This window comes from Rhinichthys klamathensis, unplaced genomic scaffold (genome assembly GCF_029890125.1).
Source record: "Rhinichthys klamathensis goyatoka isolate OS25496 unplaced genomic scaffold, OSU_Roscu_1.1 h1tg000803l_1, whole genome shotgun sequence".
Classification (NCBI taxonomy): domain Eukaryota; kingdom Metazoa; phylum Chordata; class Actinopteri; order Cypriniformes; family Leuciscidae; genus Rhinichthys; species Rhinichthys klamathensis.
Window position 1 is genome coordinate 231,439 of NW_026607195.1, and position 12,600 is coordinate 244,038.

At 44.3% G+C, this 12,600-nt stretch overlaps 1 protein-coding gene across 4 annotated transcripts in view; it reads left to right on the forward strand.

Annotated features, from left to right (window-relative positions):
* Positions 1-4,883, forward strand: part of plcb3 (phospholipase C, beta 3 (phosphatidylinositol-specific)) — a 64,158-nt gene extending 59,275 nt beyond the window's left edge. For 2 of the 4 annotated variants that reach the window (XM_056243540.1, XM_056243542.1), the window contains 3 exons: positions 52-112; positions 1,019-1,105; positions 3,733-4,883. In XM_056243540.1, the coding sequence (XP_056099515.1) occupies positions 52-112; positions 1,019-1,105; positions 3,733-4,020 (436 nt within the window). In that variant the 3' untranslated portion in view covers positions 4,021-4,883. The remainder of the gene's footprint in view (positions 1-51; positions 113-1,018; positions 1,106-3,732) is intronic. The other 2 variants (XM_056243541.1, XM_056243543.1) reach the window with 1 other exon arrangement.
* Positions 4,884-12,600: the final 7,717 nt, after the last annotated feature.

Here is a 12,600-nt window from a genome sequence, read left to right on the forward strand (position 1 = left end):
CAAAAATAAGAGTAAAAAAAAGTAACCACCTTCTTTCATTCTCTCACTTAGCAGGGAGCTGACCGAGATCAATAGAAAACATATCAATGAATCGGTCAGCTTAATCCGTCAGGTGAGTTCTGGAAGTGTCTGGATGTAGTGTTATTTGGATTTCTGTGTAAATTACACCTTGTCCTAATTTGGTGCCACTCAAGTTTCCATTGTCTTTTTTTTTTTTTTTTTGCCTGTACTGAGAGCATAAAGGCCCATACGCACCAAACTGGCATTAAAGAACTAGTGGCAACAAAAGCCTGCCTTGGTGTCACCTCACATCGCCTGCGTCTGAGCCAAAAAGTTGTGTTTGAACACACTGCATAGACTACAGCCAGCAGCCTGCTACCACATACATTCTGTGCCTGCATGATTGGAAACAGTAGTCTGCTGCATGCGTCTTTCAAAAGGGTAACCAGAAGAGCCACGACTGTGGCTATGACTGTGGTATAAACCTTACACTCAGTAGCGGTTGCTTGCTTTCGTCGTTTTAGTTTTCTTTCTTGTGCACTGGTTCACTAAGCTGCACAGCCATTCAGAGTGATCTGTCTCACGGCTTGACTCCATCGCATAGTCAACATGCTCAATTGGCCTGAAAAGCTGCCCACGGGGGTCAAGACTAGTGCCAATGCTGTGCAACAGAGAGCAAAAACTAGGTAGACACTCAACGATGGCCGAGATTTGCCGATCGTAGAAAAATCTTAGCCAATCAGAAGATATTAGATGTTTCCGTTTGTTTCATCGCTGGGTAGATCCACCCATAGTAAACCTGACTGGTTTATTAGACAGCTTTCTTGAGTAGGACAAGCACTCGACAGAATGTCTCATCACTTTTGGACAGAAACTCAGATTATGGCTTGATGCTGTTATTGCTCCTCACCTTGTTAGGACAAAGTGTTACAGAGCCATATAAAACATACTCGAGTACAAACAATCAAGGTCAATCTTCCTCATAAAGTCCCTTAATTCCTTCTCTCTCTTTGTGTAGCTGGAAGTGTCTCAGGGGAAGCGTCAAGAGAAGTTGAAAGCCCTTCACAAGGACATCCTTCAGAAAATTGAGGAGGAGGTTCCACTGGTCAGTCCCATTCACATATCTATTCAGCCTTCAGTCCTAACATGCTAGTCCCTGTTCATCTTGATCGATTCGTCCTCTTTAACACAAAATTTAAAAATGTCCCATACTAACTAAATTCCTTAGTTACATAAGTTATAATGCCAACCAATGCCAATCATCAAGAAAAAAGCAATGGTTAATTCAGGTTCTGAAAGCTTCTTGCACTATTTGAAGTAGGGGTGGGGGGTATCCCAGACACGATTAACCAGTGTGAATTTGGTATACATTATATACAACCGGTATACATTTCTTTGCCTTGATTTTAAATTGTTCAAGCACAATAAGGTGAGAAAGAGAACTCAATTCAGTATTTGCATTCAGTTTGACAGACTGTTTTCTCAGCGCGCACACATCCGAAGCGTATGCGCAGAGAGCCGCCTGTAATACAGTTTGTAAGTTCTTTTTTCATGTCTGATTGCACTTGGTTAGTTCACCCAAAAATTAAAATTATCCTGTAATTTACTCGCCCTCAAGCCATCCTAGTTTTATATGACTTTCTTCTTTCAGTCAAACAAAATCAGGAGTTATATTAAAAAATATCCTGGCTCTTCCAAACTTTATAATGGTTGGTCTTTGAAGCCCAAATAAACGTGTCCATCCATAATAAAAATAATCAATATGGTTCCAGGGGGTTAATAAAGGAAAATATTCATATTTATAACATAATCTATAATCACTGGCTTCCGGTGACGGCCATAAGCGAGTCTAGTTCCAGCTGTAGAGTGACCTCTGACCCGACACATTATGTAGGATGTAATAGTTGTTCATGGTAATTAAAAATTCTCATTTTAGACTTCTAATTCCTGACCGGTGTTTTGATTTGCTCTATCCTGCGTTTCCACGTTCGTCAATACGTTATGCATTGGTTCAGAGGTCACTCTTCCACTGGAACTAGACTCGCTTACAGCCGTTACCGGAAGCCAGTGATTATAGTTAATAAAGTTATAAATATGGGTATTTTTCTAACAAAAATGCATCGCTTCGCTTCAGAAGGCCTTTATTAACCCCCTGGGGCCGTATGGATTACTTTTATGATGAATGGATTCGGTTTTTGGAGCTTTAAAAACTCTATTCACTCTATTTTTTTTAAATAACTGTTGTCTGAAGGAAGAAAGTCATATACACCTAAGATGGCTTGAGGATGAGTAAATTATGAGATAATTATAGTTTGCCCAAAAATTAAAAACATTTACTCGCCATCATGTCGGTTCAATTCTTTAGTTAATCTTCGAAACACAAATGAAGATGTTTTAAATGAAACCTGAGAGGTTTTATGTCCCTCCATTCAAAGTACTGCCAACCAAAGCGGTCATAAAGGCATCATAATATGAATCCCAAGTCTTGTGAAGAGATACAATCCCTTTATATGTTGAACAGATTTAATTAAGGCTTTTATTTTATTTACATTTTTGGGTGAACTGTCCTTTTGAAACGGTCAAATACTGTACACACAAAGTTATGTGCCCGTCTATCTTTAATCGTCGCTCGATCTTGGCGAGTATTCGGGTAAACAAAGTCGTTTATGTCTTAAAGCTGCAGTCGGCAAGTCTGGCAGATTGAGTGGACTTAGGCAAAGTTTTGAATGTTTACAACTCTCACGCCCCTCCCCCACTATCAACGGATACCCTCCCACCGAGTTCGTGCTCGTCAGTGCGTTTGCACCAGGTTATCTGTGAACGCGCCCGTCTCATCAGCATCCATCAACACCATGGAGTATTTGGAGGTATGCTGCCCTGGCTAATCTACCGATAGATTGCAATTGCTAACGTCATTTATACTCTAAATGAGCTTACTTGATTTGTTAGTGTTTTGAAAGCGAGATATATCCGCCATCACTCTTCGTTACTGCGCGAACTTCAGGCGTGTGCATGTGTATGTAACGTGCGCGAGGGGTGGCGTGTGCCCGATCTGTGATTGACAGTCAGATCTCACACCCCCCTGCGCTGATTGGACCCGATGATCCGGGAGCGGTGGATTTTTGCAAAACAAATAACACACTCCAGGTGGAGTTAGAAGCTCGGGTTTTTTTCTAAAACCACTTTATTTATGTTGTTCTGTTGGATTATAGTGTCGATTTCACTGAATATGATCAAAACCAATTTGCCGACGACAGCTTTAACCAGTTGCGGGGGAAATCGAATATGTATTGGATCCGTACATTCACCTAATATATCTGCTGCTGTCAGTGTCTTTAGTTTGATCAATTAAAAGAGTCACTCACTGATCTTGACCAAGTAAATTTCTCAGCTTTAATAAGAATCAATATATATATATATATATATTTAATTCATTCAGTGTTTTATTTGATTATTATTTTATTTGATTATTCAAATTTCTGCAGAGAACTGTGAAATGTAAGTGTTATCTAAAATGTTGATATTGGGACTGACAACCTTTTTTTTCCCAGTAAAAAAATAACTATATTGTGATATACATTGTTATCATGGAATAAAAATGCTAATTGTGATTGAATCTTGGTCATATCACCCAACCCTAGTTGGTCATATCGCCCAACCTTTTTGTTTTCTTTTGTTGCCTTTTTTAAATGTTTTGTGGAATGGCACTCTTAAATCCTCATGTCTTTGCAGAACCAGGCCCGTCTGACACGCGAGTGCGAGGCAGCGCTGACGCTCTTGCCAGAGGAGGTGTCTCACTTCCTGCAGGAGGTCGAGAGCAAAGGCTCTCGTAAAGACACCCTGATAGGTCAGGCCAATGACAGCCTCAGCTCTGGCCCCTCCTCCAACTGCAGCACGCCCCCTTACACCTCCCCAAACCACAGCTGTGGGAGCAACATGGGCAATGTCTCACTGCTGGAATCCTCCTCAACCTCAAACACTCCCGTCAAGTCAGAGACGGATACTACAGGAGTGTACTAGTGATACTACAATTTGTTTTATTTGTCTTTCCCATCACTCTCTCCAATCCATTTCTATCCGCAGTGGATTTAAAGAATAGACATAGTATTACTAAAACATTTTATGATTTTTTTCTGAGGATTTTTGTTGTTGTTGTTTTTTAAAACTGCATACACTTTGCCACTGTCTGTCGGAATCAAATCTGACATCTTTTTATTTTTTTTAAACCAAAGTTCTGTTTTAATGGATTGTGGATTTTATCCAGCTCTAACGACGTGGGCTCTCGTACATACTAATGCCTGTTCGTAAGACACCTGTGGAAACCAGAGGGACGGGCTTCTCCATTTCTGTTGTATATTTTGCACTTTGCAGCTTTACATGTAGTTCCACTAGTCGTCCTCAAGGTGGCAGTGTAAATTTGACAGTAAAGAATTCTGAGGCTGTGATGCTAGCGCTAGGCTATTGCTTAATCTGGTGGTACATGTTTACATAATAATGCACAGATGGACTATTGCTTTATCCACCCCCGAAAAACACAATTTCATTCATTTCATTACACCACTGCAACCGAAACATCCTGTCATGTGAATGTTTATCGGGTTTTAAATTCACTGTCAGAAAAAAATCTGCAAAAATGATACCAATAAGGGAACAGTACCTTGTCACAACTGGACAACTTTGCTCCTTATCTATCCCTATAAGGTGTATATTAGTACCTTAGAGTTGTAATATGTACTGTTAAAGTATTACAGGGAATCTTTTAGGGTTAAATATGGTGTGTTGTCCATTTAACACAGCAGTTGTAACTAAAAAAAAAAAAATTCTGGGTGTATATGGTGTTTGTTTGTGTCCCATGACACTTAAATGTTTAAGTGCCTCACATCTACTTTGCTTGAACTCTTTCACCCAGATAACTATTTCTAAAATCGTGTAATCCCACTCGCTCTCTCCCCCGTATCCTCCTCTCTGTCGTTTGGCTTAATCTAATCCCGGGCAGTGATCCCACATCTGACACTGTCTGAAATCCAGTGATGTCCAGGAAACTTCATGGGCCACCCCTTGTATTTTTTGTCCAACCGCAGATCACGGCTTGGGTGCGGTTCCATTTCGGATCCCATCTCAGGACTCTGCGTGCAAATCCCCCTTCCGGCTTTATCAACATGTTGCATAATATGCAACAAAAAACAGCATATGATTTTTTTTTTAATGTGAGATTGAAGCAAGACTTTTACAGCTTAGCTCCGCAATCCAGGGCTTTTTTAAATCCATTAGAATGCATGGCGGTTGGATTTTGCTTTCTCGTATTGTAATCTGGTCTGCTGTCACCCTCCTCTTCCTGTTTACTTTTATAAATTGGGTCAGTTTTCTGGTTCTGTGTCCAGTTGCTTTTCTTCCCCTCCTTCCTTTCACTCTCTTTGTGTCTCTCAGGGCTCCGAGGCTCAAAATTAAGACAGTTGGAGTTGACGTACATGCATTCAGTGCTAGCGTGCATCATTCACACTATAATACCAGAGCGTGTAAGTGTGTTTTATGATCTCGATCAAAGCACTTTGAGAAAGACAATGATTGCAGCACTTATGACTATCAAACCATTACATTCGCTGAGTGAGTAACATAATATGCCACATGCACGTTACGTTTCTTCTGCATGCATTGATGGAAATATTTCCTAGAGTAATTTACAAAATGTGTGTTTGTGTGTGTGAGGTAAGTGCTGGCTGCGAGAATGGACACTGCACAGTAGAGTTTAGAAGGCCAGAAAGCAAAAGGGCTGAAGTGAGATGGACAACACCATCTTTCACTATGAGAAGCGAGGGTTTGTTCGTTGAGGGTTTTATATGACTCGGCCCATTTAATGTGTTCTCGTGATAAGTCAATAGCTTTACATACCCGTATAAGCAGGGATAAATGGTACTTGCATGTAAACATTTCCTCTCTCCATGTCTCATTATCTTTGGAGAGGGACATTAGTAATGTACATACTACCAGGAAATATTAATGCGTGTATTTCAGTCGAAACCACACGAGTTTATATCGATCTACATATAATTCATTCCATTTTAGAGGTAAATGAATTTTTACTACTGACTAGAGGAGAAGTCGTGAGTGACGTCTGTCTTTTTGCTTGTCTAAGGCTGATCTAGTGTCCCAACAACACGCACACATTCTACAGTCGTCCCAAGCACCATTCAGCTGTCTTTTACTATCTGTCTGTCATTTTATTTTATTTTTTTGGTTTCAAATGAGGTACAAGCGTTTAATGAGAAGCACCTAAATACTTTATGGCCTGTAATTTTACTATTTTTTAAATTGTAGACACTTTGTGATTGTCATTTTCCTCAAAGTGGCATGATTCTGTATCGTGCCTGTGTTATATCGTGTTATGGTTTTCTTATGTTTAGTAATGTTTGAATGGCACTATCATTTAAAAACCACAAAATTCCATTTTTTTTTTAATTATGGGATTTAGAACCCCACTTTTTAGTGTCTTAAAAGGGGACAAAATTCAGGTTGTTCTTCTGTTTGTTATTATTATTTTAATTTTAGCACCTTTTATTTTGAAAATGCTTTGCAAATCGTGTCCTGTAAATTGAGTTCTTTGTTGGTATACAGTTTGTGTTTTCAAAGCAGACAATAGCATGCTAATTTCAGTCTATAATCAGATGTCCTCAGGGGATGAGCCAGGCTGGTCCATCACACTTGTGGGCCCAAACTGAGGGATACTTTGTGTACTGAAATCTGTGAGGACTGTCGTCAGACTTTAAGGGACAAAACCTGCTTAACCAAGGGCTAACTTCTGCTCGGCCTCAGTTACAGCTATAACCAAGTATATATCTCATAGTTAGTCTCTCTCTCTCTCTGCATCTGTCTCTTTCTCAGCTTCTACTGAAATGCTCTTTTGTTAACACTGTATGTAGATAATGTACTGGTCTGCCTTGTTTAAAGGGAAAACTATTACTCTGGATGTAATTTTTATTGCCTCGATAAATAATATAACTGTACATTCAATAAATACAGAACATTGTCAAACATGTCTTGCTTGTTGCTTCCCTTTTTCAGTTCTACTTTTTTAAAATGAGTTTTCAGATTGTGAAATGGTTTTGATCTTGTGTGAAGGACAGATTACGTGACATGATGGTGTGCGAGACATCCTCAGTTATGCAAAATTAGTTCTTTTTATTGCTAAAGATGAGTGGAGAACAAAGCAATATAAAATTTAGTTTAGTAATATTTATGAACTATAATAGTATTTATTATATTTTGCTTATTAGCTTATCTATTTTTATGTGCTTTTAAAACATTTGACTGTTTAGCTTTTATTTTTACATGTTTAGTTATTTTAGTAATTTAATTTATTTATATATCAACTTATTTTATTTGAGTTAGTAAGGCAATATTTCTGTTTTGCTTTTGGGTTTGCATTTTTCATGTAGTGTAAATAAACTAGTTTAAGTTAACGATAGCTCTGCAAATTTAGACTTAATGTGATTTTTTTTTTTTTATGTAAAAATGTAGAATGTTTTATGTGATGGGTAGGGTTAGTGTAAGGGGATCGAATATACAGTGCTGGTCAGAATTATTTGCCCCCTTTTATTAAATACTTTTTGCAACCTCCTTTTTCCAAGACAACAGCTCTGAGTCTTCTCCTATAATGCCTGATGACTTTGGAGAACACCTGACAAGAGATCAGAGACCATTCCTCCATACAGAAGCTCTCCAGATCCTGCAGATTCCCAGATCCATGTTGGCTCTGCTTCTCTTCAGTTCAGCCCACTCATTTTCTATAGGGTTCAGGTCAGGGACTGGGATGGCCATTGCAGAAGCTTGGTTTTTTGCTCAGTGACCCATTTTTGTTTTGATTTTGATGTTTGTTTTTGGATCACTGTCCTGTTGGAAGATCCAAATATGGCCCATTATAAGATTTCTAGCACAGGCTGTCAGGTTTTGATTTTCTATCTGTTGGTATTTGATCGAATCCATGATGCCATGTATCTGAACAAGATGTCCAGGACCTCTGACAGAAAATTAGGCCCACAGCATTAAAGATACAGCAGAGTTTTTCATTTTACACATGGGGTACTTTTTTATCCCTGTGTGCATTTGTGAAACACGATTTTTAGAATAAACTTTGTCCCATTTTTGTCTAGTTTATAAAGTTTTACCACAGAGTTTGAGATGGAAGAGGGGATTTGTCGCCTTTTTAGAGCAGCTGTTTAAAAAACATACAATAACTGTGAGGCTTATGAAAGCGCCTCAGAGCTGAATGCAATTTCTAAGACCCTTCAACAGCTAAGTACAAAAGCTTCTCCTGTCTTCTTCGTTAATTTTGAAGATTGCGACAGTAAAAAAAAAAGAAGCCTGTTTCCCTTTACAGCTGGGATTGCTTTGCAAGGCTTGTTTTTGTGATGGAACAGTGATGTTGCAAAAATGCTGGTTGGAACTGAAGTTACTGAAAAACACAATCCTTCGCAATCTCATTAAATATTAGGATATCAATTTACTTGGATAATTTAGATACTTGTTAGTTGATGCTATGAAGGTTATTTGGATAAAAAATAATAAAAACATAAAAAATCAGACGCAAAAAGTGTGTCAATCTTCTACACAGTGGGAGACCACCAGTGCAAATTCTTTTATTTAGCTTTTTTTCTTATTAAATACAACAATATTCATTACAAATTATATTATCAGCTCAACAATATGAGACAATATGAAAAATTAACATGAATTGCATATTGTCATATTTTAAGATATGTCGCGACTCGCAAGTTTTTTTCAGTTAAGACAGTTCAAGCTCAAAAACCACTTGTACATTGTGATATATTTCATGCAGTTGTGTACTTACATTATTCCAAAAGTTCCCAAGAATTTGTAAATCCAGAGAAATTCCAGTTCTCTTACGAGAGGTTCTCTCGTATTGCGTAAGCTAGATTACGCTGCGGGAAAGATTCATCTTTGCTGAGATATTGAAGCCAAAAAATTATTTCATAATTTGTATCCATTGACAACGCAGTTCCTCTGCGGCAGACCTAGAGCAGGCTAGCTAGCAGCTCATTGGTTCGCTCAGAGAGAACTGCTTAAGCCTATGGGAGAGCGGGGCTGAACCCGCTTCCAATGAGAGGCGCCCGCGCGCTCATTGCGTCATGGCCCGCCAGAATGGGCGTGGCTATGGTGTATATAACAGTCTCTCCCAGGCTTATATGTTGATTCATTTCATCTTCAGCAAGCTGCACGCTTCTGCTGTCCTGAGAAAAGCCGTCGCCGTCGAAAAGGCATCACTCTAGCGAGCTCCCGGACCCTGAAGAAGCCGGCCGTCTTCGCCACCTTCAGCCGCCCTGCAAGCTAGCGCCATCCGACGACTGTATCCTTCTCTTTTCTCTATTTATATCTAAAAGAGCCGAGCGTCTTTTTAAAGATGTCTCGTTTTTCCTGCGGCTCTTGCCGCGCTCGTCTCGAGGACGGAGACCGCCATGTCATCTGCGCTCTCTGCCTGGGACTCGAGCACGCAGAACTCGCCCTCGCGGATGGAGGGTGCGACTTCTGTGAGAGCCTGCCGTTGTCGTCCCTGCGGGCACGACTTCTGGCAGCAAAATCCGCTCCCGCGCCGCCTCCCTCTTCGCCGCGTAAGACGAAACGCGGCTCCCAGAGGCCGCCGGAGCCCCCAGCGGAACCATGCGGGCCGCCGCCGCCGCCTCCCGCTTCCCGCTCTCCCTCCCCGCCCCTGCCGGACATACAGTTGCCGCCGAGTGGCCGCTCTGTCGCATCCGATGACGCCGCGGAGGAGAAGGACTCCTGTTCACTGCTCGCATCAGACAGTGAAGAATGGTCATCTCTCGGTTCCACGAGAGAGTCGGCGGGGATCCGCGCCGGGATAGAGGAGGAACTAATGCGCCTCCTCTCACAGGCCATCGAACGCCTCGGTCTCGAGTGGTCTCCTCCACCCGAGCAGGCCCCGAACCGGATGGACGGCAGCTTTTTTCATCGGCGCTCGACCCCCGCGTGCAACCGGGCCGCCCCATTCCTGCCTGAACTTCACGCTGAGCTGACGAAGTCCTGGAATGCCCCGCTCTCGGCTAGAAACCGCTCTGATATATCCGCCTCGCTGCGCTCGGTGGACGGAGCCGCCGAAAAAGGTTACTCAGCCATGCCGCCCGTCGAGGACTTGGTCGCCGCACACCTCTGCCCGCCCTCTGCTAGATGGCACTCTTCCCCCACGCTTCCTTCGAAAGCTTGCAGAGCGACCTCGAGCTTTCATGCTCGCGCCTACGCCGCCGCCGGTCAGGCCGCCGCAGCGCTACATTCTATGTCTGTCCTCCAAGTATTACAGAGCGATATTCTCCGTGAGTGGGCCGAAGGCGGTAGAAACCCCTCCCCCGCTGTCAGGGATCTGAGAAGTGCTACGGACCTCGCCCTTCGCGCCACTAAAGCCGCCGCACAAGCTCTGGGGAGATGCATGGCCAGCCTTTGTGTTGCCGAGAGACACTTATGGCTCACGCTCGCCGACATGGGAGATTCTGAGCGCGCCGCGTTTCTTAACGCGCCCCTCTCTCCGACGGGCCTTTTTGGATCTGCTGTCACGGGAATCGTCGATCGCTTTTCTGAGGTCCAGAAAGCTACTCAGGCGATGAATTTGTTTCTGCCCCGCCGCGCTAGCTCTTCCGCGGGCCGCTCTCGCGAGCCTCCTGCCAGAGCTCCACCACAGCGCCCCCCTCCGCAGACTCAAACAGCCCAGCGCAGACAGGGCGGCCGCCCTCGCTCTCGCTCTGACAGCCGCCGCAGACCGCCGCCCCCACGAGGCCCGCGACCTAAGATCACGCTGAAGCCTGATCATCAGAAGTCTGCCTAGCAAAGTCAAGAAAACGACGGTGCTCTCCCGCTGCGGCCGGACCGCCGTCAAAGCTTCGCCCTCTGCCAGTCCCCGTTATTTCGCCGACTGCTGTAGTGTTGACCGCCACAAACAAGCCGGTGTCCCAGCCCGCTTGCGAGAGACAAAAAGCCGTTTTTACGGCTACCCAGAGAAATCTCAAAAAGAGAAAATTTGCCAGTTGTGTAGAAAATGTGCCCACAATCATGTGCTCACCCATACACACAAGCATAACATATCCCGTGTCTCTATCAGAGCCCCGTCACATGAAACGGGCACAGCCCGCTCTAATATCAGAGAACATAAACACGCCCACGAGCTCGTGCGCGTGTCCCCTCTCTGCTCGCTCTGTTTCACGGCCCATAGACTCCTCTCTGAGTGCAAATCCCGTTGCCACACACATTCAAAGCGCGCCCACACACTGTCTCCAGCTCGCTATGTGCAGCAATCAGGGCGATATAGCCATTCGGCCACTAGCCGCATGCTCCAAAGCGTGGGAAGCCAGGCATTTCCCCGTGGGTACTAAGCATTATAAAGAACGGCTATCTGCTACAGTTTCGCCGCCGCCCGCCTCGTGCGCGCGCGCGGCTCGAATCTACTGTCAGCCTGCTGGCCGCCGGCACGCTCCGCTCAGAAATTGCGACGCTGTTGCAAAAGGGCGCCATAGAGAGAGTCCCACCATCTATGACCGAGTCGGGGTTTTACGGCCGTTATTTTCTGGTTCCCAAGAAAGACGGCGGCCTCAGACCGATTTTAGATCTCAGGTCTTTGAACAAAGTGCTCATGAAGAGACCGTTCAAGATGCTCACTACCAGGAAACTCCTCGCGCAGGTGCGCCAGGGGGACTGGTTCATCTCTCTAGACCTGAAAGACGCCTATTTTCAGATCCAGATAAATCCCCGTCACAGGCCATTCTTACGTTTCGCCTTCGAGGGTCATGTTTATCAATACGCCGTTCTCCCGTTCGGCTTATCCCTGGCGCCCCGCACATTTACGAAGTGCATGGATACGGCGCTCGCCCCCCTGCGGAGCCAGGGGCTACGCATATTGAATTATCTGGACGACTGGCTGATTTTGGCCCAATCACAGACGGAGCTTCTGTCGCACCGCGCAGTTCTCCTCGACCATCTGAAAACGCTGGGCCTCTCTGTCAACTGGACAAAGAGCTCCCTTCAACCCAGTCAATCGATTTCCTTTCTAGGAATAGATTTGAACTCGGTCACGATGACGGCTCGCCTGTCTACACAGCGCGCGCGCAGTGTACAGCGACTGGCCGCCTCGTTTCAGATGGGCACCCGCTCACCTCTGAAAACTTTTCAGAGGATGCTGGGTTACATGGCCTCAGCCTCCGCTGTGCTTCAGCTGGGCCTTCTGCACATGCGTCCGCTTCAGCTTTGGTTAAACAGCCGTGTACCCCACCGCGCGTGGAACACGGGCCGCCAGCTGATCAGAGTTACGCAGACATGTCTCACGGCGCTGCAGCCATGGACAGTAGCAGAATGGTTTCGACAGGGCGTCACGATGGGGACCTTTTCCCGCCGAAAAGTCATCTCGACAGATGCATCCAACACGGGTTGGGGTGCAGTCTGCGAGGGCTCACCGGCCTTCGGCCATTGGTCGACACAGGAAAGCCCCTTACACATAAACTGTCTGGAAATGCTTGCGGTCGAGAACGCGCTTTCGCGCTTCCTCCCGCTCATTCGGGGACACCACGTCCTGATCCGTTCGGACAACAT